General features: G+C 50.9%; 6 protein-coding genes across 6 annotated transcripts; 2 read left to right on the forward strand and 4 right to left on the reverse strand.

The window, feature by feature from the left end:
* Positions 1-342: 342 nt before the first annotated feature.
* Positions 343-5218, reverse strand: BO97DRAFT_370050 (putative cytosolic regulator Pianissimo). The gene is made up of 4 exons (XM_025692759.1): positions 3125-5218; positions 1229-3073; positions 1001-1167; positions 343-937 (listed from the first exon to the last, which is right to left on the reverse strand). The coding sequence occupies exons 1-4, from the start codon at positions 4856-4858 to the stop codon at positions 736-738; spliced, it is 3948 nt and encodes a 1315-aa protein (XP_025550783.1). The 5' UTR covers positions 4859-5218; the 3' UTR covers positions 343-735.
* A 397-nt stretch (positions 5219-5615) lies between these two features.
* BO97DRAFT_370054 (cytochrome and DOMON domain-containing protein) lies at positions 5616-7642 on the reverse strand. The gene is made up of 2 exons (XM_025692760.1): positions 7163-7642; positions 5616-7106 (listed from the first exon to the last, which is right to left on the reverse strand). The coding sequence occupies exons 1-2, from the start codon at positions 7209-7211 to the stop codon at positions 5848-5850; spliced, it is 1308 nt and encodes a 435-aa protein (XP_025550784.1). The 5' UTR covers positions 7212-7642; the 3' UTR covers positions 5616-5847.
* Positions 7643-12061: 4419 nt separating this feature from the next.
* BO97DRAFT_406011 (prephenate dehydrogenase (NADP(+))) lies at positions 12062-13687 on the reverse strand. The gene is made up of 4 exons (XM_025695318.1): positions 13441-13687; positions 12764-13363; positions 12535-12666; positions 12062-12291 (listed from the first exon to the last, which is right to left on the reverse strand). Exons 1-4 carry the CDS (start codon positions 13666-13668, stop codon positions 12130-12132), a joined length of 1122 nt encoding a protein of 373 aa, XP_025550785.1. The 5' UTR covers positions 13669-13687; the 3' UTR covers positions 12062-12129.
* Positions 13688-14782: 1095 nt separating this feature from the next.
* Positions 14783-15818, forward strand: BO97DRAFT_406013 (40S ribosomal protein uS11). The gene is made up of 3 exons (XM_025695319.1): positions 14783-14905; positions 14973-15045; positions 15255-15818. Exons 1-3 carry the CDS (start codon positions 14839-14841, stop codon positions 15565-15567), a joined length of 453 nt encoding a protein of 150 aa, XP_025550786.1. The 5' UTR covers positions 14783-14838; the 3' UTR covers positions 15568-15818.
* A 582-nt stretch (positions 15819-16400) lies between these two features.
* BO97DRAFT_346512 (AAR2 splicing factor family protein) lies at positions 16401-17900 on the forward strand (the record flags this gene model as incomplete). Its single annotated transcript, XM_025691810.1, has 2 exons — positions 16401-16895; positions 16950-17900. Coding segments are annotated over 2 exons (1446 nt in total), but the record flags the coding sequence as incomplete, so codon positions are not given.
* A 241-nt stretch (positions 17901-18141) lies between these two features.
* On the reverse strand, positions 18142-19888 carry BO97DRAFT_391660 (branched-chain amino acid aminotransferase, cytosolic). Its single transcript, XM_025693832.1, has 3 exons — positions 19209-19888; positions 18524-19125; positions 18142-18461 (listed from the first exon to the last, which is right to left on the reverse strand). Exons 1-3 carry the CDS (start codon positions 19621-19623, stop codon positions 18276-18278), a joined length of 1203 nt encoding a protein of 400 aa, XP_025550788.1. The 5' UTR covers positions 19624-19888; the 3' UTR covers positions 18142-18275.
* Between the last annotated feature and the right edge of the window lie 1617 nt (positions 19889-21505).

Consider the following 21505-nt stretch of genomic DNA (forward strand, 5'->3'; position numbering starts at 1 on the left):
GCAACGTCCTGCTTGATTCCCGTAGGGTGACGGTAGAAGTTGAGGACTGGAGTTTGGGGAGCGATTGTTTTGTTGGGCGGGGAGCCGCGGAACTTGGCTTAGCTCCCCGCAGCTTATCGAAGGAGGCTTTCTGAACCAATGTATTAAGTATTAACTGATGGTCCAATTGACATTAGCCGACGGTTCTTGCTTTTTAGTTTGAAATCCCCAGTGTACGTTGAAGAAAGTGAAGCATTGTGAGAAAACATCTTGTTTCTTTCACTAAATTTTGAGGCTATTCACCCAAAGAGAACATCTTCAGATTCTCTACGGATGTCAAACCTCGTGCTCGATGTATATACAGTACATACATTTGCCATAAGACAGGACTTTCATCATGAGAGATAAGCATTGCTTTGTGACCAAGCTTCTGAGCTCATCGTGGACATTTGGTGTCATCGGCGTCGCAGAGGATGGAATGCACCAACTTGGAAAAAAACTGCCGGGGTAATCAGGTAGAAAAGAGCAAAAATATGATATGCTAACATCCTTTCATTGCTCGTGACTGGACCATCCAACGCTAAGGCCAAAGTGATAACAGGGAAATGAGACAGATAGAAAAAGGGTCGAGTACATGAAGTTATGGGCAAACCCGAGAATTATGCTGCTCCGACCTGCTTGTAGGGGCCAGCATGCATATACAAGCGAGAAATCATACCAAGCCGCCTTGAGAGTTTGAGCAATCATCCTGAGCAATCATCCGGATACTTGGGATGAGGTAGTATCGGAGTCAGTATCCGAGTCATCGTCAGTAACGATGCGCCGCATGACGCTTTTATCGAACAAGTCGAGCGCAAAGCGGCGAGCAGGCAAGCGGAAGTGATGGCTTTCGAGAATATTGAGGGTCTTGCGGAAGAGGTGAGGCTGGTGAAATCGGTCTGGCTGCTTCGACTTAATACTGTATAGGGTATATGAGTAAGTCTCCGTCACTCGAACGCATGACCTGGATGGTGTTACTTACTTATGAAGGTCGCTCGCTGCTCTCTTCGACAAGACCGTGTTTCCCATATCTACTATGAGCTTCAAGATCTTCTGATTGGCGGGGTCCGGGTCGAGAGTGGCTTCCTTGAACTTCTCTTGAGACGTGCGCTTGGCCTCACGGCTCCTAGAATGCGACGGAAAATCGACCTGCAGAATGTCCTCGATCAGTCCCTGCATCTCTGCAACTCCTTTGGTGGGGGTATCTTACCAAGAAGAGCTTATTGAAGTCAGTTGGGAGGCTGAGGCCCAACGAGTTCCCCTTGTGATCAAGAGCAGAATCCCATCCGAAGTCTCTGAGCACCTTGAGACCATGGCGGCTGCGTGAGATCAGCCCTAGAACAAAGAAAGCCGTCCCTCTCATAGTCAAGACCTCCGCACTTTCGGCGATCTTCACAATATGCTCGACGATGTCTGACTCAAGAAATGGCGCACCCAACTCCATCGAGCCGACGTTACCCACAGCCCAGAGGCAGCCTTTGACTTTGAGAAGAGCCTCGGTGTCTTCTTCGTCCAGCTGAAAATCTCGAATTGTCCAAGCAAACTCATTGAAATGACCAGAATGCTCTAGCAGCTTGCATCCTTCCGAGGTTCGGGCAAGTTCTCTGTAGAAATGTGGCGGCACCAGTCCAATGTCTTGGAGATCAACCAGATCTTCAGGGACGAAACTACTCCTTCGTGGCTGATCAACATAGGCGCGTGAAAGGGCTGCCTCAACAAGTCCCACATAGGCATCATTTCGACCCAGAAACCAATCATCCATCTCCTGAGTAATGTAGTCCAGTCCATCAAGGTAATGGTAGCCAACTGATGTCGACAAGAACCGTAGGAGCAACGGCGCCCCAATCTCCCCCAAATGATCCAAGGATGGTCGGCATTTGACCACATACTCTAGATAGTGACGTTGATTACATGCCTCCTCAAGGATCTTCACTGCCACTTGACACACAGACACATCGGGGTCATAAAGCTGGGTCACCAGTAGCTTTACCACCCAGTCCGCATCCTTGCCCGTGGGCGCCTGAGTGGAGAGAGATACACTCCCCACAGCATATTTTCGTAGAAGTCGTGTGGCAAAAATGCGAATTTCCTTTGAGCTTGTGGTAAGTGCTTTGGACAAAATAACCCTGAGGTGACTTTCTCGGATATAGTCCATATTGCCGAGAAGGGTTTGGATCAGATCATCTCGATCCCGTAGTTCAACAATATGGTAGAACATGTTTAGCATATGCCATCGTTCCATCATGGCGAGCCCGTTGGCATCGCCACTCAACGTTCCAAGGATAGCGAAATACCCTCCGCTCAATGTACTAGCCATTTGCTCCTTGGAGAAAAGGGGAGACGACGAAGTGAGTCCACTCATGCGATCCACTTGAGCAAGACACTCAGCAACTTGCCTCAAAAATTTGTTCTCGGCTAGGTACTTCGTCCCTTCCGGGAGTTGTACCAGTGTCCGCATTAGGGCACACCCCGTGCGGACATAACGCTGGTTTGGCTTTGTGTTCGGTAGCATGGAGAACCTATACTTGAAGGGTCGGTAAAAGCCGATGAGTCGTTTCATGAATTTGGAGCCTTTGATAGCCTCCTCCAGCCGCTTGGGGTTGGTCAGAGGCCCTTCGACAATACGATGGATCAAGTCCCACTTCCATTTGAGGTAATTGACAGTGTTCAAGACGTTTGTCTCCAAAATAGCATTTCGAAATTGCGTTTCATCCATGGAAGGACTCATTTTTTCCTTGCCTTGATCAGCGGAGAGAAGCGAGGCAGAAATATCCACATCGACGTTGTAACGCCCCGCACCATTCGGGACGCTGCCCACGGAGCGGGCTAATGTTCGGTTTATGCTGTCGATCTGATAGATCGTGGAAGTCGAGACATCATGGTTTTCGACATCATATTTAATAGCGGCTGGAAGCAGGTGAGGAAGAACTTGGAGCTTCGCACTGATGTGTTGGGGCAATGAATGATGCGCTAGCTTCAATACCTCGGTCAGAAGTAGTGTTGCCTTACGCCTAAGATGCAAGTCTGTTTCATCCTCAATGAGGTCTGAGAGTGCCTACACTTGTGTTAGCATCACTTGCATATGGAAGAGAATCATATGTATAACCTTCGACAGTCCTGCCTCGACAAGCGTGGCCAAAATCAATGTTGAGAAGTGCGCTGTTAAATCGAATCTACTGCCATCGTCGTTGTAGAATGCTTGGATTTGTTTCGTGTCCGATTCTGTTCTGAGATTGGCCACTCTTCCATAGGTCGTAAGCCTTCGACCAGCTAGGAATGATGACGACCATGATGGTGGCTTGATTCTTAATGCGTCAAACAGAAGCTCCATAATCAGGTCTCTTGCTTGCGGGTCCGGATAGTGTAAGGAGTCGAGTAGCGATTGCAGAGGCTTGGCTCCGTTCCTTGCAAGCACTATCAAACCTGGCCATGTCTTCAACATTGCCGAAATGGCTCTAGCTGAGGACTTCAGGCGCCCATTGCGGACCGAGTCTGATAAGGAGTCGGTAAATGGCGCAAGAACAGCCTCTAGCTCACATCCTCCTCGAAGGTGCTTCCTGCTGTGGGGGGTATCAAGAACATGAAGGAAGCTTGCTACCAGGCTTTCTGAAGCGCCAAACGTTCCTTCTGCTAGAGCGTCGTGAAGAGTAGCAAATCCGCCGGCATACGCAATCAGCTCGGGATCTTTTACCAAAATCTCTGCCAGGGTCATAATAGAGATATTCCGAAGACGATCCTCATAATGCTCTGCGACGGAAACGATAGTCCTGACTACGGCACGCGAAATCTCGCGCACACCGTCCTTAACATCCAAGAAAGCCCTGACAAACTTCAAGGCTTGCTCCCGTTCAATGCTTGCTTTGCTTTCCTTGACTAGGGACAGGATCACCAGTTCGTCCGTATGGAACGATCGGATAATCTGCAGGGACTTCCGGTCTGCTATAGCGTAGCGTGTTAATCGATAACCAGCCGCCACCGCCTCTTTGTTATCGCTCAGAAGCATTATTTGCACGCGCAAACCAAACACGGACCACTCCAGGTCGTACTTCAGGGTAGGGTGTCTCTTGAACAGCTCCACAAGACTATTCGCGCGTTCGACGTAATAGTCCGGGGGCATCCCTTCTATTTCCAAGGCCTGTAAAGTTTCTGCAAGAACATATGTTGGCGACTCCATTTCTGCTTCTCCCTCTTGGAGCTGAGCTTCCTCAATCGTTGGATTGTTGCGAGTTGGCGAACGCATGGAGCTGCTTTGAAAAAGGGTCGACAGGCGACTTCGAGGCGGGGTAGACGGCGCCTGCGCACGTAGCATCTCCTCCTCAAGCTCATGGTGAAGCTCTGCGAGTTTGCGATTGGACGAACTCAGCTCCGACTCGACTCTTAACCTCTGATCTTTGGTGTGCTTCGGGTTTTTCGCGAGTAGCGCCTCCAGCATATTCTCTGTCCCCGTTTTGATCTTCATCTCCTTGGCGATCTTGTCTCGGATAACGGCCTGGCGCTCCTCCGTTGTTGGCATCTCGTCATGGTCAAGGAAGCTGCTCGGCCGACGATTCAGTGCTCCCTCCTGACGAGGAGTAGTGCTCCGCGATGATTTCATACTCTTCAATTCGGAGCTGAAGCTTCCAGGGGCTCCGACCGAGGTGGTTAACGAACCTCCCCGGACGCCAATGGTCGCACTCCCTCCGGATTCAGAGCGAGCATTTCTCCCAGGTCTCGCGGAGGCGGCCTCAGCCCAGCTCCCGTCCGCGGAGCCATCCTCCAGACTCGAGTATGAGGGTCCATCACCCAGAGCACGGTGCTGGACTGAAGTCGCGGAGAATCCTGAGTTATATCCGGACGCCATAGAGCTCCATCTAGCCGCGAGAGAGGAGTGACTATCACCTGTCGCGAGTGAAGTGAGGGATGAAGCGCTGCATTGAGTTTGCAGAAGGATTTGCAAGTGTTATCAAGTCGACCGGCTAACGGGGAGACAGAAACTGAAGTGAAGGTTGTACGCTCTGGTAATGGTCTGCTGGGGCTGACGGCGGGCACCTCAGAAGGGAGGGGAGGGGAAACGGGTTCGCGGCGGTCGGTCACGCAGGTGAGGCTAGGGAGGCGACGATCGGAGTGTCGAAGGCGGTTTATGGGGACCCTTCTTAAATAGTACAAACAACGGATGACAACTTCAAGATACTGGTCCCAGTAAACAAGCTGTCTGCTTCATTGACCGGGATGTTCTCTCAAATCCGACCGGTGGTGGTTTCAGCCTGGATTCACCCATGGCTTGGCCAACGCGCGCTGGCTTACTAACCCCAGCCTTATCGCCTCAGGCTAACTAGTACCTAGTTAACATTACTAGCCCGAGCCATACTACTGGGCCTTCCCCGTCGAGCGGTGGAACAGCATGCAAAGACTCGGGATATTGTCTTTGATCTCTGTTTCATACGATTGCTACCAGTAGTAACTTGTACCATTCTCGAGAACGCCCAAGATTCAGATATTCCAATCAAGGCGACAACGAAAGCAAATTCATGAGACATTACTATGTGCAGAGTATGATTAGTTCGTTCCATAAATATATATATATATATATATGTATATATATACATAGAAATGAATCCCGTAGGACTACAAACACCAACAAAGAAGTAAATAAATAGAACAAAAGAGGGGGATAGTGGTTGCATCGATGCAAACATCATAGTACATGAACGAAAAACGAAAAAATTTGCCGGTTTAGTAGATTTCAGGATGCTGTAGGACGAACTCCGGATATGCAAGACCTAACGGGAATGTACGCTTGTAGTACAAAATAGCTGATAACGATCGTGATAGTAGCTGGTGTAACCATGATTATCGTTCCCACGGCTTGTTCCGCGACGCATCAATGGCACCATCAGGTACTGGGACAAGTGTGCTATTACTGCTGTTGTCCATCTTGGCCAAATTTCCTTTGTTTTCAACACATTTCAATGCCATGGAGTGAGCAGCTTGAAGCTTGTTCTTGCGCCTGCGCCATAAGATAACAGCAACATAGATCATGAACATAGCTCCACAAATGATACCGTAGGCGATGGGCGAGGCGGGCGGAATATCGGGATTCTTAGACGTCGCATAGTGGAAGCCAAGTCCTCCATTGATAATTCCAAGTGCCGCAAGAAAGCGACCGAGGTAGCGGTGCGAAACCCCATAAAGTGACGACGTCCCGGTCTTGCGGAAGTGCAGGTGCTGCATGATGCCCAGTATCGGTTGTATAATGACGACCCCGCCAACGGCTACATATCCAATGACAGGGTGGTAGCCACCGAGCTCTTGTAGGTCCTTCGATACGGAAACGCCAACACCAAATCCTGCCAGAGCTAGAAGCACAGCGAAGGCTTGCAGAGGGGCGTGGATCCATGCCACAGTGCGGCGAGAAGGAACAATGTACAAGAGGAGGGCGAAGTTGGGGAATAAAAGAACGAAGGCCACCGAGGTCATTACGCCATGCGCAATTCGCTTTTTGTGGAGAATGGTATCACTGACTTGGTGGGGGTTAGAGTAGGGCGAAAGATTGGGTGCAAAGCGTAACGGAACATAGTATGGGTTCGAAAAATTGCTACCAGCATTTTTAGCCAGGTCAAGTGTGAAGGAGCCATGCCAGTCGTGTTGGTACAGCATCTCAGAAACATTGCTAGAGACGAGTGGGGGTCCATAAGTCAAAGCCCAGGACCAGGAGCTGGGATTTCCCACTGCACTCTTGCCATTGGCCAAAGTCGTGCAATTGTCACAGCGAATATTTGCCGTCATGATCCCGTCATAAATGCCAGAGCCTTCCTCGAGGTATGCATGCATGCTGGAATCGTACTGCGGTTGGACATGGCCAGTTGCTCTTCTCGTGGAGAGTGTGATGTTGTTGTCTGGTGCAGAGTAAATGATGAAGAGGTTTCCGTCTGTCATTTGCGATCCCTGGCCTAGTGCGAACCATTTGACACCAGGCGGGGCTCTGAGCCGGAGATAGATAGGGCCTGACCCCGTAGACGATGTGTTCTGAGGTACGTCAATGCTGTAAGATACATCTTCATAATCGACATAGGACCTCTGGTTGATAACACTGCTGAAACATGAACGTGCTGAAGAGCTGGGAGTTAGCCGATAGGAGCATGTCAATCAAGAAAGAAAATCTTACCGAGTCCTAGTGCACTCACGGCAGTAAGAAAGAAAGAAGACGGTCTCATAATGATAGTTCAGGACGGATCCAGGCCGTCTGTAGATGAATTGGAGCAAAGTGAGGATGCGGCCGAAAATGAATGCAGGCGGCGCGAAGTCAAGTCGTTCAGCGGGTATAATGTAAAGCAAATGAAGGTTCAGAATGGTAGTGAGGTCAAGGAGTGTTGCTGATGAAGATCACGAAGGGTGGGCGTGGGTTTGTCTTAGTGGCGGAAGCTTCTTGAGTATGTTAGGGCTGTGATCTGTCGCAGTTGGAGTCTTGGTGTTCAGAAGTATATGAGGCAAGAAGCATCACTGCACAAAAAGCTTCTGTCAGCAACAACCAACAACGAAATGAGACATTAATCTACAGCAAAATTATCGTAGCATGATAGGCGTAAAGGGTATACCCCTCGCGATAGCCTCGCGTCGGCCATCGCGGTGTGATAGAGGGTTGTGATGTCGGGGGCAGAGAAAGATTCAAAATCAACCAAATCACGGACAACAAGGCAAGAGGGATAGTCATACTTGAGGGGTTCGAATAATTCAATCGCATGTAGTTGTCATAAGCCACATAGTGTTGCCACAGATGCCATGCGACAGATCTGTCTGCATGACAATCTCAACGAGTTGAGGGATGACGATCACGCTACCATGCGGATAAACACCACTTCAGATGGGCAGACTAAGAACCGACAGGGAAAGGAGAGGCTTGCAATTGAGAGTGTGACAACCGGTCTACTCACTACTTAGATCCAGCAACGATAGGAAGCAAAATCGGGCCCACGAAAGGAGAGAAGATCTTCAATCAGAATGGGAGATTGTCAGATAGATATGCCCGGCAAGCGGGTACCTTTATTTTTTTCCAGATTGACAATCATGGCGAAAATCCTCGGACCTTTTCAGATTTAAGTTCCCCGGGCTGCCACGCCTCTCTGGCTTTCCAGTCTGGTACGTACTACGTAGTGGGCATTTTTTTGGGCGTGGAATGGCCACATGGTCTGTGCTTCATGGTTTGTCTGGACAGAAAGGATGAGAGAGGTCACTGCAATGCCTGGAATCATACTAGCAGGTGTTGGCGAATCCAAGGTAGCTTATTGCCTTAGCAGAGTTCAAATGAGACTCACCCTTCTTGGGAAGTAGGCGGACTTAGGTCATAAGCCTGAAGAACTGGACTTGAGGCTGGGCATTATTATTCAATCATTTGAATGAATAATAATGGCTCAGCATCCATGATTTTCAACCGTCGGGATGGGGCATACCATTGGGTCGGAGAACGGCAGGTGATCAATCAGACAGGCCGCAGACTGTCGGCGGGCCTCTCGAATGGACCTTTTTACCCCCCTGCTCTCACCCATTTCCGTGCATTTTCCTTTCTTCTCCCGGGACCGTCTTTCCCACACCTCCTTTCTCCTACTAGACTATACCGGTAGGTAAAAGTACCAGCTGGGTCCTAGGCTACTACCTCCCTGTCGATGCATCAACACGTTCGTTCGCATTATCTGCAATGGCGACTGGCTCGTTCTAGACTTCTAGAACCCTGCCAGCTTCCCCATGGCCTGATCATCATGTTGCCTGTTGCTTTCTGATGGAAGCGACCAGCAAACGGTTATGTCCCGTATCGATGTGGAGAATGGATTGAATTCAATTTCAGTGGACTTCATGTTATCTTCTTACCCTTTCTTTCCTCCCTTGTCCCTCTGGACCTTCCCTCCCACCACCCCTCCTCCAGACCCAATCCCTCCTCCCCGGGATCAACACCTCATTCCCCTAAACTATCATGTCATCCTTCCGCCACGCTGCAGAACTGAGTTCTCATCTACGCACTAGTTCGAAAGCTGAGAACCCGAAAGACGTCCGGCCTGCCCCGCTTATTGTTCCTGGCGCCAATCATGGACCCTTTTCGCCGCTGAGAGCTGGGTGGCTACCTAAGTTAGGTTTCCTGCTCGTCTTACGGCACTCGGAATGGGTCAGTCCTTTGAAGTACCGTCACTGCCAATCAGCATCGGTCTCCCGTAGCTAAGACCAAGTTATCGGATCTCGGGAACAAGTCGTAATTGCACCGATCCAGGGCGGTTCTTCCTCACTGCTCAGTGACCTTTTTTTCCCCTTCTGACTCTTGCGGCAGAAGCCAGCCTGTGTGTGGGCCACCGGAAGCTCGGAACCAATGATGGGAAAGGAGAGGAAACCTTTCGTTTACCCAGATCCATACTGGTCTTTCCACGGTCACGGTCGACAGGGCTCGATTGCAAACTTCCAAGACGGTGGTTTTGCCGTTCAGGGCAACCACGTAACCGTGGGTGGGAGTATGGGTTTCCTTCCTCTTGGAAGAATTTCTCTCTTCTCGCCTCGCAAAAGGGGAGGGAAGGAAACTTTATTTATGCACCGCTAATGCTATGGTACCCTTACGTTCTACTGCACTCTATTTTCCTATCAATCCCTCCAAATTGACAGTTTGACAGCTTGACAGCTTGAGATTTGAGACAGACAATATATGCACACAATCACTCGCAGTCATCACAGAAGATGATCGCTCACTACGGAGTAAAGTATTCTCGCTTGACTCAGCCTGCAGAATGATGTACACAGGGTGGGAATCAGATTATGTGTAGCTCTTGTTTCAGAAAAAAGCAAGACCACTTAGGCCGTCCTTAGCGGCGGAATCCGGAGTGCAGCCCCTTTGTTTAGACTCCTGGGGCCTGTCATCACGTTAATTGATTGGTCTCGCTTGGAAGCATCAATCCAATAGCAGAGGGTGCCTTTTCCATAATGGCATCATCAATCCCAGCCCGAGTCAGTAGTTATTCTTAGTTTAAAAAAGAATCAGAAAAATTCCAATACAAAACAAAATCAAAGACGGGATGCTCCGTAAAAGATTCTGCCATGCGAATTGGCACTACTAGTTTACGGAGCACTAGCGGCCAGCCCATGTGATAACCCACCGCCGACCTACGACATCATCGGCGGGTGACTAAAAATACTGTCATTGCATTCCTTGAGGCTGGACGAAGGGGGGGTGGAGGAGGGTTTGCAAAAGCTGTGAATCTTCTACTATCTTCTTATTCTTCTTGCTCTGTATGCCGTCACATTGACTGGTCTTGGTCTTGGTTTTTCTTGGTCTTTCTTGGTCACAGGGCTGGGCACTGCCTGTCGCCTTCTTCCAGCGATTCCGACTTGCACGGCGACTTCAATCAACCCGGGCTAGACTACCAGTCACATTTGTCGTCAAAGAAACACGGCCGGGCTTTAAAGTCCATCATCCATGATCCTTCCGTTCGTTTCCCGCTCCCCCCCCCCCCCCCCCCCCCCCCCCCCCATCGCTGTCCGTATCATGCTACCTACGGAGTACCTCGTAAACACATTCTTAGCAGTCCCAATCATAAGCATACTCCACTTAGTGGCGTAGAGACGGAGTGGTGCGGAAAACAGACAGATACTTTATCCTGCGCTCGGATCTTTTGTGGAATGTCAGATTGTCAATAATCATGGTTAGTTAGTCTTGTACTGTACAGTTAAGTCATGCGGTGAGATGCCCATCGCGTGGGGGTGGAAAGTGCCGCAACGCAATCTATACAAACAACACCCAGCCAGTCTTCAGCCAGGGTCGAGTACCGATAGATCTCAGGGTATCTGTCAATCGGATTGTCTGGCGGCCTATTCGCCGGATTAAAGCGGATTTGCAAGCGCAATATATTGTTATATTGATTATGCAGGGATTAATACTAGTTGAGTTGCTTGAGTGTAGACAAAGAACTCAATTCTAGAGAAATACCACAGTAGCATTGGCTGAAATGAACATGTTCGCAATCATTGCGGCAGGCAACAAAGATCTCCAGGCTCCTGCCAGATGTGGCCTGAGACCGAATCCTCGGTATACAGTTGCTTAACTGTCTTAGTGCCTACAAACCACGGTATCTCGAAGAGGGCAATTGTCCGGAACAAACCTCTCAAACTGTGACTTGGATCTGCAGACGGGACACCTTTGTTGCCAACTTGTCATTGTTGACAAAGGCGTGGCAGTCGTTAAGCAAAACGAAGACAATTACTTGTTGACTTGGCCGTTCGACTACTACTGCTACAAAGCACTCAACGATCAACCATAATAGAAGCACGTCGGAGAATTCACCCTCAAATGCCCATGTCAATAGGATATGCGACAACCATGTGAAAACCACAGTCCTAGGTTAATCAATCAGTCGAGGTACGGTACGTCCCGACCGCCTACTGCCTAGCAGTGCCTAGCAGAAAGTTGAGCACGGCGAGTAGATTTGAGCTGCTAGACTAGCTCCGCTAGGTAAGAAACGCAGCAACCCAGCTTAGCCTAAATCGCCGGTGGAACCTTTCCCACACCCCCTTCTCCGTGCCCCCCGGGCATGAAACGTACGCGAGTTGCCTGAAAGAGATAAAGCTCAGACGATCAAATAGATTGCACCAAGAAACCCCGTGCGCAAGCGAACCCCTGGACCTGACTTTGGGGACTGGAAGTAAAGAGTGATGGAGGTTCGAATATCAGAGCCTCCTCATCAAAAGGGCCTCGAATATTATCATCGAAAACTAACAAGAGCATGAGCATGCCCACAAAGGCGCACGCACACTTCACACCTTCCTGCTAATACAAGCCATACACCCGGTCATTCTCTTGGAGATAACTGAATGATAAGCATCCACCCCATTCGGCTTTTCTCCCTCTTCTTACAAATACCTTCATTTTCCCGCCTGAGCTAGCAGCAAATTACTACCTGAGGCCGTCCCCGCCTCTCTCCCTTCTTCTCTCTCCATGGTTGGGTCCCCGGACGCCGCCGCGGATGTTTTCAAACGCGCTACCCGACATCCGCTAAGTTCCAGTGGTTTGCTCTTCCTTTTTTTCTTATTTTGAATTATCGGGGAGTGGAATAAAGTTTTTCATTTTAATATAATGTCCCGGGATGGAGGGATTGGTTTCTAAATTTAGGGATTTCCGGGGGCAGCGGTCTTTTCCAGGATGGTCTTCATCATTTCGTTGCCCAGCTTGACGGCTTCGGGGAACCGCGGGGCGAAGTACTGCTGGATGCGCTCGAATCGATCGCGGTAGGACTCGAAATCTCCGAAGGAAACACAGTCGGACCACGCCTGTTTGCAGATGCATCACATGACGTCAATTTTTGGAGGTGGAAAGAAACTTTCTGGAAACAAACGCTTCGGTGGAGGACAGGCAGAAAGCACGACAAAGCGCATGTACGGCCGGCAAGGGAAGACAAGAATTGGCCGATGCAAGGCTTGCAGATGCCCCCGGGGGCTACCCCCGGCTGCGCTTCCCCGTGGGGGTCATGGGGGTTGGAATGGACAAGGGAGCTGAGGCAAAGAAGTACTTACCCGAGCTGCGAAGGTGAATTCTAGGTCGTCGGATCGGAACGTCTTGTCGTCGATGGCGGTGTCGATGGCCTCCTCGAGGAGTTCGGGGCTACGGAACAGGTATTCGGTGACACCCAGCCAGAGACGGAAAAGCTACATGAATCGGAGAGAAGCACTGTAAGCGATCGAAATAGGGGAACGCGACCAGAACCTTCCGTGGTTGAACTTCAAGAGAGGGAATTTGCCTTACAGGTGTTGAGCAGATCATATGGTCGTACGGGACGATTCCAAGTTTGGACCAGCAGTCGACGATTGCAAGCAGACTGAGGTGGTTGTTGGGGGGCGTCTTCTGGCGCGGTCCATTCGACAAAGAGAAGCGGTCGAGAACCTCGTCCTTTAGCAGCAGCTCTTGACTCTCGGTCCCCGCTTTGAAAACGGCCGCACCTGCAGCTTTCACGCGGCGTTTGAGCTCTTCCCGACGGCCTTCAATCATGAGCTTGTAGAGTTCGGTCACCGACTCGGCATACTGGCGGATTTGCTTCTTGGCGGCCGGGTTGAGGATGGCGAGACCGGCATACACATGCCATTTGTTGGAGTAAATGCGCAGTGTGATGTTGATCTTGACGTTCTCGATGCCGCCGACCCAACGGGAAATCTCCCAGGGGAACTGCTTGTTTGCTTGCCAAGCCGTACCCATGCTCAAAAAGGCGGCGTGTGTAACCGCCTGTGTATCGGCGGTGATCCGATCATGCATCTCTCCCGTGAGGTAGACGAATTCGGAGCCGAAGCATGATAAAACCTCCTCGATGAATCTGAGGCTCTCGTCGGAGGCACGGTGTTGGATCAGAACCTATGAAACCATGGAGAGTTACTGGGGTTGTGTCCACACGCTGATGGTCCTTATCATCATCATCAAAGGTATCATACCAGAGGTTGGCCCTTGGGATTGACCTTGGGGCCATGAAGTGAATGGCAGGATACAATTTCTACATCCGAGGGAAGATGCTTATCGAATGCAGAGAGCTCCGGAGCCTTGCAGGACGTTTGACCTCCAACAATTGCGCCGACCTTGGTAGCTTTCCAGGAGTCAGACAACGTTTGTAAGGTTGTGGAGGGAAAGATGCTGGGCGCCGCCGTGGTTTGCAAGACATACATGGGCCATACTCAGCGACTACCTTGTCAATGACACCGGCCTCTACACTGTAAATGATGTAATCGCTAATCCTAGAAACCAGGTGTCCATTCGGGTATACTGTAACACCTTGCTTCTCAAGATGAGTTTAGGAACAGCACTAGCTGCGAGTAAAAGAACGTACTTGAGATTCAAATTCTTTGGTCAAGTCCTCATATAAATCGGGTTTGTCACATGCATTAATCCTTTATTGAACGAAGTCTAGTTAGTTTAACTAGTTCTGGTTTGCTATCGAATGAAAATGTATACGAATAGTTAATAACCTGAAAGCAAGACAGTCAGCAAGGTATTCGGCAGCGAATGGCTGAATAAACAAGAAACATGTTTGCGATATGAATTTCAGACAAAGAAATTTAGGTAGCTGAGATTTTACATCATTGACGACCCGGTGGGTAGCGAGTATATCAGAATGATATAAAAGCCGTTCACAGGGCCATGCTCGAGCCAAATGCACTCAAGTCATCATTCAAAAAAGGTGGAAGGAGGCGGGATAAGCAAGGGGAAAAAAGAGGGGTGCTCACCTAATACGAGAGACGCTGATGGGGTATCTTGTCGACGCAGAACGGAAAGAAAATCTTCGCGTATATATTACCTCCATCCTGCGGCACTGAGCAACTGAGCATACATCTTGCCCATATCACCCATTCCGATGATGCCAATACTGGCAGTCTCCTTGGTGAAGCCCATGATGACTTGAGACCGTCAGCCCTGAGGTGATGACAGAATTCTAAACTGTGTAACTGTCGCTTAGCCAGTCCACTAGACGTCCGATGCAAAGAAAGCCACGGAGTCGCGCCAATTGTCCGAGTTGATTCTTCGTAGGGAAGAAGAAAAGTATCAATTTGCGAGAATCGCGGGAGGAATTTAAATAGTGCCAACATTCCAGCTTTCGGCCCGACTGTCATCCGAGGCGTCGCCAATCAACGGCTGTCAAAACGGGTTTATTTGATTGATGGCCTCAGGCAGCCCCTCGCTTGAGCACGGCCTAGGATTATACTGCAGCCAATAAGAGTGCAGATGTGGGTAGGGCACACACCGTCCGGATTTTTCTGTATCCAACTTCACTCGAGCGGGCGCATTCGACTTCGATCCTTTTTCCCTTCTTTCCATATTCCATTCCACAACCGACAAAAATGGCTCCCAAGAAGACCGCCCCTGCCGCCAAGGAGAACGTCACTCTCGGCCCTCTGGCCGGTGATGGTACGGATTGAATCCAGCAATTGCTATTATCGCGCAAAAAAGAGTACTAATGCGTTGGGGTTTACAGGCAAGCTCGTCTTCGGCGTTGCCCGCATCTTCGCCTCCTTCAACGATACCTTCGTTCACGTCACCGATCTTTCGTAAGTCTCGCCTTTTTCAAGCAATCTGGGGAACAACCATCTCGCAATCGTCGCGCTTCTCGACTTCTTGCGGTCCTGCGGAAGGGCTGGTTCGGAGGAGTCGAGAAGACGTTCCGAGAGGCAGGATGGAAAGAGAAACATGCAGAAAGAAAAACCGAAGGGAACAATTCGAACAAGAAGGGCTAACATTTGCATTCTCCTCTCTACAGCGGCCGTGAAACCATCTGCCGTGTTACCGGTGGTATGAAGGTCAAGGCCGACCGTGACGAGTCCTCCCCCTACGCCGCCATGTTGGCTGCCCAGGACGTCGCCGCCCGCTGCAAGGAGCTCGGTATCAACGCCCTCCACATCAAGATCCGTGCCACCGGTGGTAACGGCACCAAGACCCCCGGTCCCGGTGCCCAGTCCGCCCTCCGCGCTCTCGCCCGTTCCGGCATGCGCATCGGCCGTATCGAGGACGTCACCCCCACTCCCTCCGACTCTACTCGTCGCAAGGGTGGTCGCCGTGGTCGTCGTCTGTGAGCATGTGCGAGTCTGTCTCTACCAAGCTGCGCGGAAGCTGCTTTGCTTCTACGCTCGCTGCTTGGGGGAACTTACTCCTTGCTTGCCGGCTGTGGATGGAATAAACGCGAAGAACGGCTTTTTTTTCCCGCCTGGTCTTCAATTTATTACATACCCAAAAGTGTGTTTAGCGGTTCCTGGAATTCGCAGTAGTTAGTCTGGTGTCGGCCCGACGGCTCACTCTGGTCAATATAAGTGGAACTTGAACTGCACTTTGTTCTTCTATCGTAAGCACGACTCTTCATCAAAAGTAATATAATGCTCTATATGGTCTTCAAAACTGGGCGCGCAAGTTGGGCCGACTTTGGCTGTGTAGATAGAAAACCCCGCTCATATCGGAGTCACATTTAAAATCAGAAGGCTTATCCAGCCGCTAAGATAAGCGCTACTTATCACCAGCATATCGCGAACTTTCCCCTCGATAATCCTTGCTTTCCCCTCGACTTCTGCAGCTGATGTACGATACAATCATACTATCTGATCAGACCAAACCCACAAGAACCTACAACAAAAATCCAAACCATCCATAACAACATCTCCTGATCTTCTCCCGTCGTTCCCCGCTCTACCTGAAGAATTGACGTCAATCCACCACTTCAGTGCCGTGCGAACCCCTCAAACCCCCGCCAATCCCCTAACAAAGAAAGCCAGCAAGCCAGCCTACCTATACAATTACAACAGACACCGACGTTGGCCCTGGGACTAACACCCAAATGAACACCACCAGATAACTAACAATTGACCTCACTCCAATACGACAAGAAAAAGAAGAAAAAAACCGATAAAGAAAATCCACAAGAATGACCACTCCCTCCCCGACTATCCTCCTCCCCGACCTCCCACCAAAGACCCTCGTGGGCATCGACCTTCTCACCTTTACTTCCACCTCTAACTTCCACGGCATCCGCGACCTCCCGCCGGGCTGGCACTTCCTCTACACCGGCACCACGGAAAGCCTCTCCCTGCGCTGCGGGAGCTGGTTCTACGTCGGTGACGAGGGCAACATTACTGGTGGTAGTGGTAGTACAAACCATGAAACTACGCGCGCTCTCGTCGCGCGCAGCCAACAGGCTGGTCAAGACATTATAGTTTGGAAATGGGACACGGAAAGCGAGACGCTCGCGCCGCTGAGCGCCGACAGCGACGCGGATAGGCAGGAGGCGATGCGCCGGAAGGCAAATCTCGGGGCGATCTATTCTCGGGGCGGGCTGTTTCGGTATCGGAGTCGGGTGACGGCGGCGATGTTGGCTATGCAGAAGCTGCGGCAGAGGCAGCTGCGGCAGGGCGGAGTGGGGTCTGCTGGTGTACGGTTGAACGAAGCGGATGAGGAGGAGGAGGAGGAGGAGGAGGATGAGAAGGAAGGGAGGAGGGATTGGTTGGGGTTGACGAATCGGATTACCGGGGAGCTCTTGGATCGGATTGTGGGGGTCCCTGTTGTGGATGTTGATGGGAGGGCGCGCTGGATGGTCACGTCCGCGAGTACGGCGTTGAGGGATAGTGATGCCATTCCTGGGGTGACGGTGCAGAATGAGGAGCGGGGGATGGATGAGGGGGCCATTGAGAGGGTTACGGGGGAGAAGGAGAGGGAGTTCTCGTTTGTGCCGGTGGATTTGAAGAGGACGTGGAGGGAGGGGGCGGTTGGGAGGGAGAGGACGGAGGCGGCTCAGGATCGCTCGTGGGCGCTGGGCGACCTGATCAGCAGGGTGTCGAGGTCTAACGGGACTGTCAGTGAGCAGGAGCGGGAGAGGGTTGGCGAAGCCCAATTGCTGGGGGAGCTGCAGTTTTCCTTCTTGATGATCTTGACGCTGATGAATTACTCGTGTCTGCAGCAGTGGAAGCGGTTGCTGGGGCTGATTCTCACGTGTCGCAGCGCGATTCGCGATCGAGAGTCGTTCATGAGTGAGCTGCTACGGTTGCTCTTGCTTCAGCTGCGGCGCTGTGACGACGTGGAGGGTGGCCTGTTTGATCTGGATGGAGAGGAGGGGGGAGTGTTCCTGCGGAAATTGCTGACCAAATTCCGCGCGTCACTTTATGAGGTTGTTGAGGGTACAAATTCTGCGGTTAAGACCGAGTTCGAGAAACTCGAAGCATTTGTGAGGGAAGAGTATGATTGGGAACTCAATCGTGATGTTATTCTTCGGCGAGGTATGGTTCAACTCGAGGATGGTGAAGAGGTTGAGCTAGAGGTAGAAGGGGACAATGAGGAGGAGGAGCACGGAGAATACGCTCCTATGATAGTGGATCTTGGAGAGGGTACTGGAAAGGATGATAGCGATTCCAGTCAGAACTTGTAATAGCAGTTGTACTCATGGAATGAACTGTGCACCTTGAGAAGTTGTGTGGATATACGAAGATATGATATCTATGGTCCGGGAATATATATGATAGACAACATGACAATCAGAACAGTCCCATGGAACGTTCGATATTTACGGCAGAGATAGATTGGCCAAGCAGCACTACAGTGTATCACATGACAGTGAAGTATCATAAAACATGGCTAATTCGTCAATAGGGTCTAGCTCTATCATAGAAGCAGAACATAGCTTTATTTACAAGGCACGCAGCCCAACCCCGCCTCCACACATACAAACCCCACGTGGCAATCTTATTTGCATATCCAAGTTCCAACATTCCCCAAACCATGCGAAAGCAGACAAGGTAAATGTCTAGTTCACAGCTTCATCCTCGATGACGAATCCCCACTTGTGGTTCTCGCTGCCATCCTTGCCATACATAACAGCCTCCAGCCAATCCTTGATCTGGGCTGCATAACCTGCGCGCTCAGCGCCAGCAGTCAGCAAACCCATGTCGACGTTGCCGTTACGGATCAACTTGACAGGTGTGATGAAAAACTAAGCCATGATATCAGCACAGGATTCTCTTAAACTAACATCAATCACACTCGGAAACTTACCGCGGTACCGGAGACGAAAGACTCGACAATGCGTCCCTCTTTCCAGGCCTCCTCGATGTCGCTGATCGTGAATTCCCTCTCCACAACCTCGACAGGCGCAAGTTTGCCGCAGGGCTGAGCGAAGTGTGTCCGAGCCAGCTCGAGGACACTGCGACGGGTGACACCGGGAAGGATCAACTGGTTGTCCAGCGGCGCAGTGATCAATTCCAGCTTTCCGGTCTCCTTGTTCTCCCAAACGACGAAGAAGTTACTCGCGCCCGCCTCAGTGACCTGACGCTCCTCACCGAACAGCCAGAGAACCTGATCGAATCCGATCGCCTGCGCCCGACCGTGCGCAGCCAGGGACGGTCCATAGTTGGCGCCCAGCTTGGCGTAGCCGAAACCGCCGGGCCAGGCGCGGATAGTGTCGGGCTGCGAGGCGAGGAGCTTCAGACCGTGCGGCACACCCTCTTCCTGTTTCTTCTTCGAGGGGTCGGGCCAGGGAACCGCGATGATGAAGAGGAGTGCCTCCTTGGGGGTCTGCACGCCGAGCTGCGTGCCGTTGCCAATCACGGTGGGACGGAGGTAAAGGAAGCGACCGGGCTGATCCTTGGGGAGCCAACCTAAGGGGTGAAAAATTGTCGTGTCAGCTCGTGTCGCGGAACGAATATTTGAGGGAGGAAGTGCAAAAGGGAAAAGTCCATACGTGGTCCGTCAATCTGCATCAACTTGGCAATGAGGTGCTTCAGTTCTCCGTATCTGAAACCAGGCAAGGAGGCTCTCTTGGAGCTCATGTCCAGACGCTCCCCGTTGAGGTCCGGCCTGAACAAACGCAACTTGCCATCGAGGCCCCGGTATACTTTCATGCCCTCAAAGCATTCGGTGGCGTAGTGCAGGCACGAAGCCGTGGGCGGGATGCTCAGGTTGGCGAATGGCTTCACTTCAGGCGTGTCCCAGCCATTGCTCGCGGTCCACCGCACAGTGACCATATGATCGGTGCAGTGGGAATGGCTCAATTCCTCAGGCGATCCGGGGAGAGGGACATCGCGGAGATTGGTCGATCGAGTGACCTTGATGAACGAGGCATCCAGCTCGGCGAGAGTAGGGGCGGCAGAACCCATGATGACTATGGTATGATTGAGAGGTTATTCACCGAAGATTTGAAGACGACGTTTGCGGCGGGGGATTTGGCGCAATTGATATTTGCCAATGTTGGTGAGTCACAAGAAGAGTACTGGGCGAACCGGCGGATACGGAGTTCGGGGACGCGACTCGATGCGTGCAGCCAAGATCGAGCCAAGATCGGTCACTGGAATTGGAGACGGTGGGCGTACGATATAGATGTTGAGTCTCTAGAGATTGAAAGGACCAGAGACTCTCCTACGGGTGTCCAATGCGTCTACTTTATGAACCCCACGCCCGGCCAAACCAGGAGGCAAGGAAAACTTTTCGGCGGGCCGATTCTTTCTTGGTCGGGGACGTTTGCCATCGATATCCGAACTCGCAACAGACAAAGACCCCTCCCGTGGTTCCAGAGGCTGTTCGATTGGCACCTGGAGCAAAACGATTTTAAACCTTCGATAGGCTATCATCGGCTACCGTCTCCGCATCTGGTGCCATTGCTTCTATAGCACGGCTTTTCATCATTCCAACTGTTTCTGAAGATGGGCCTCGAATATCAATTGTCCCGCTTCAGTTATACCCGCTCCGCCATCGGGGCCCTTCGACCACCACCTATACCGAGCCTAACCGAAGGCGGTCAGAGCGGATTGAGGAGCTGGCTTAGCTAAGAGATGGAGGTACACCGCCGAGCCAGAGGCCGATTGAGAAGATGACCATTTGACAGAATATCTTTGGCAGAATGGAATATTTGAGCCGAAAAGGCGGTATAGACGGGGTGAGTCCAGAGTGTTGCACCCTTTTCCTTGGAGAGTTTGCACTTACTGTCAAGTCACTCCATAAGTCAGGTAGACTTGTTCTGCAAAGCGAGGTAAGCACATAAATGTAACCGATCATGGCTGACACTTGCTCGAGTGGCTCGTTGGAATGAATCTGACCGACATCATACATGCCTGTAACCTTCGATCGATCACATCTGAGCATCAGCATTGGAGAATAGGAAGGAGAAAAAGAAGCCAGGAAAGCAAACAAGCAAGCAAGCAAGCAAGAAGGTCAAGGCATCCATTTACCTTGAAGCGACGATCGGAATAGCCTTTAGAAATTAGAGCACACCTGATTCATGGTTAATCTAGCGTGGGGCTCTTGGCGAGTCAGAATGGATAGCCAAGCTTCGAACCGCTGTTACCATAATTTGGGCCATTGTGCTGTGCTGTGCTGTGCTGGCTTACAGTACAGTATAGTAGTGGCCCTACCCAGTAGATGTTAATTCAATGAAAAGCACAATGGGCACCTCCGCTCAATCAATTGGGAACTGCACCCTAACCGAGCGAAAATGTCCACATCGAGGTCATCCAGTCAGGGGAGGTTGATGAATCATTGAGAGTCCCGTGCATGCGGGGAAGAAACGATGTGATGCAATCAATGCATAGACTAGTCCATCTAAAATCCCGTCGGCTACCTGAGCCTTTTGTACTAGTTACGTACTAGGTACCTATACTATTGAGCACTTTTCGTGCGATGGCTTTGTCTTAGCTGTATAATAAGCTGCTGATCATGATCCCAAAGTCCCGGGGGTAAGTCCGGACTTGCGCATCAAAGCGTGTATGTAGGAGCATGGGGCAATCCCTTCATCTTCGCTAGATGGCTTCATGTACAAGTATAATGGGTAACACACCGCAAAAGATGGTGGATACTCGGAACCGACCTGGGAAGAGGAAACCGATCGGGGACCGGTGCCTTCTACTTTTTTTCTCCCCGGAGATACAACTCCGGCTAGCTTAGAGAATGCAAAGTTGATGCACACTACATCTCGCGGAAGAGTGTAAGCCCGGAAATGTTCTTTTACACAACACGGCACACAGAGCTTGTGCTGTGTCTTTCCGG

The sequence above is a fragment of the Aspergillus homomorphus genome (assembly GCF_003184865.1).
Source record: "Aspergillus homomorphus CBS 101889 unplaced genomic scaffold BO97scaffold_21, whole genome shotgun sequence".
NCBI lineage: Eukaryota > Fungi > Ascomycota > Eurotiomycetes > Eurotiales > Aspergillaceae > Aspergillus > Aspergillus homomorphus.

What these genes read in the sequence shown, in the direction of transcription:
- BO97DRAFT_370050 (XM_025692759.1), bottom strand. Translation starts at nt 4,858, where the DNA reads ATGGCGTCCGGATATAACTCAGGATTCTCCGCGACTTCAGTCCAGCAC. An exon ending in TCGAGGCAGGACTGTCGAAG is followed by an intron (nt 3,074 to 3,124) that starts GTTATACATATG and finishes ACACAAGTGTAG; the next exon opens with GCACTCTCAGACCTCATTGA. An exon ending in GCAGCGAGCGACCTTCATAA is followed by an intron (nt 938 to 1,000) that starts GTAAGTAACACC and finishes TACCCTATACAG; the next exon opens with TATTAAGTCGAAGCAGCCAG.
- BO97DRAFT_370054 (XM_025692760.1), bottom strand. Translation starts at nt 7,211, where the DNA reads ATGAGACCGTCTTCTTTCTTTCTTACTGCCGTGAGTGCACTAGGACTC. An exon ending in CGTGAGTGCACTAGGACTCG is followed by an intron (nt 7,107 to 7,162) that starts GTAAGATTTTCT and finishes CCAGCTCTTCAG; the next exon opens with CACGTTCATGTTTCAGCAGT.
- BO97DRAFT_406011 (XM_025695318.1), bottom strand. Translation starts at nt 13,668, where the DNA reads ATGTATGTCTTGCAAACCACGGCGGCGCCCAGCATCTTTCCCTCCACA. An exon ending in ATATGATCTGCTCAACACCT is followed by an intron (nt 12,667 to 12,763) that starts GTAAGGCAAATT and finishes CGATTCATGTAG; the next exon opens with CTTTTCCGTCTCTGGCTGGG. An exon ending in AATTCACCTTCGCAGCTCGG is followed by an intron (nt 12,292 to 12,534) that starts GTAAGTACTTCT and finishes ATCTGCAAACAG; the next exon opens with GCGTGGTCCGACTGTGTTTC.
- BO97DRAFT_406013 (XM_025695319.1), top strand. Translation starts at nt 14,839, where the DNA reads ATGGCTCCCAAGAAGACCGCCCCTGCCGCCAAGGAGAACGTCACTCTC. An exon ending in CGGCCCTCTGGCCGGTGATG is followed by an intron (nt 14,906 to 14,972) that starts GTACGGATTGAA and finishes TGGGGTTTACAG; the next exon opens with GCAAGCTCGTCTTCGGCGTT. An exon ending in GTTCACGTCACCGATCTTTC is followed by an intron (nt 15,046 to 15,254) that starts GTAAGTCTCGCC and finishes TCCTCTCTACAG; the next exon opens with CGGCCGTGAAACCATCTGCC.
- BO97DRAFT_391660 (XM_025693832.1), bottom strand. Translation starts at nt 19,623, where the DNA reads ATGGGTTCTGCCGCCCCTACTCTCGCCGAGCTGGATGCCTCGTTCATC. An exon ending in GATGCAGATTGACGGACCAC is followed by an intron (nt 19,126 to 19,208) that starts GTATGGACTTTT and finishes TTCACCCCTTAG; the next exon opens with GTTGGCTCCCCAAGGATCAG. An exon ending in CTTTCGTCTCCGGTACCGCG is followed by an intron (nt 18,462 to 18,523) that starts GTAAGTTTCCGA and finishes ATCATGGCTTAG; the next exon opens with TTTTTCATCACACCTGTCAA.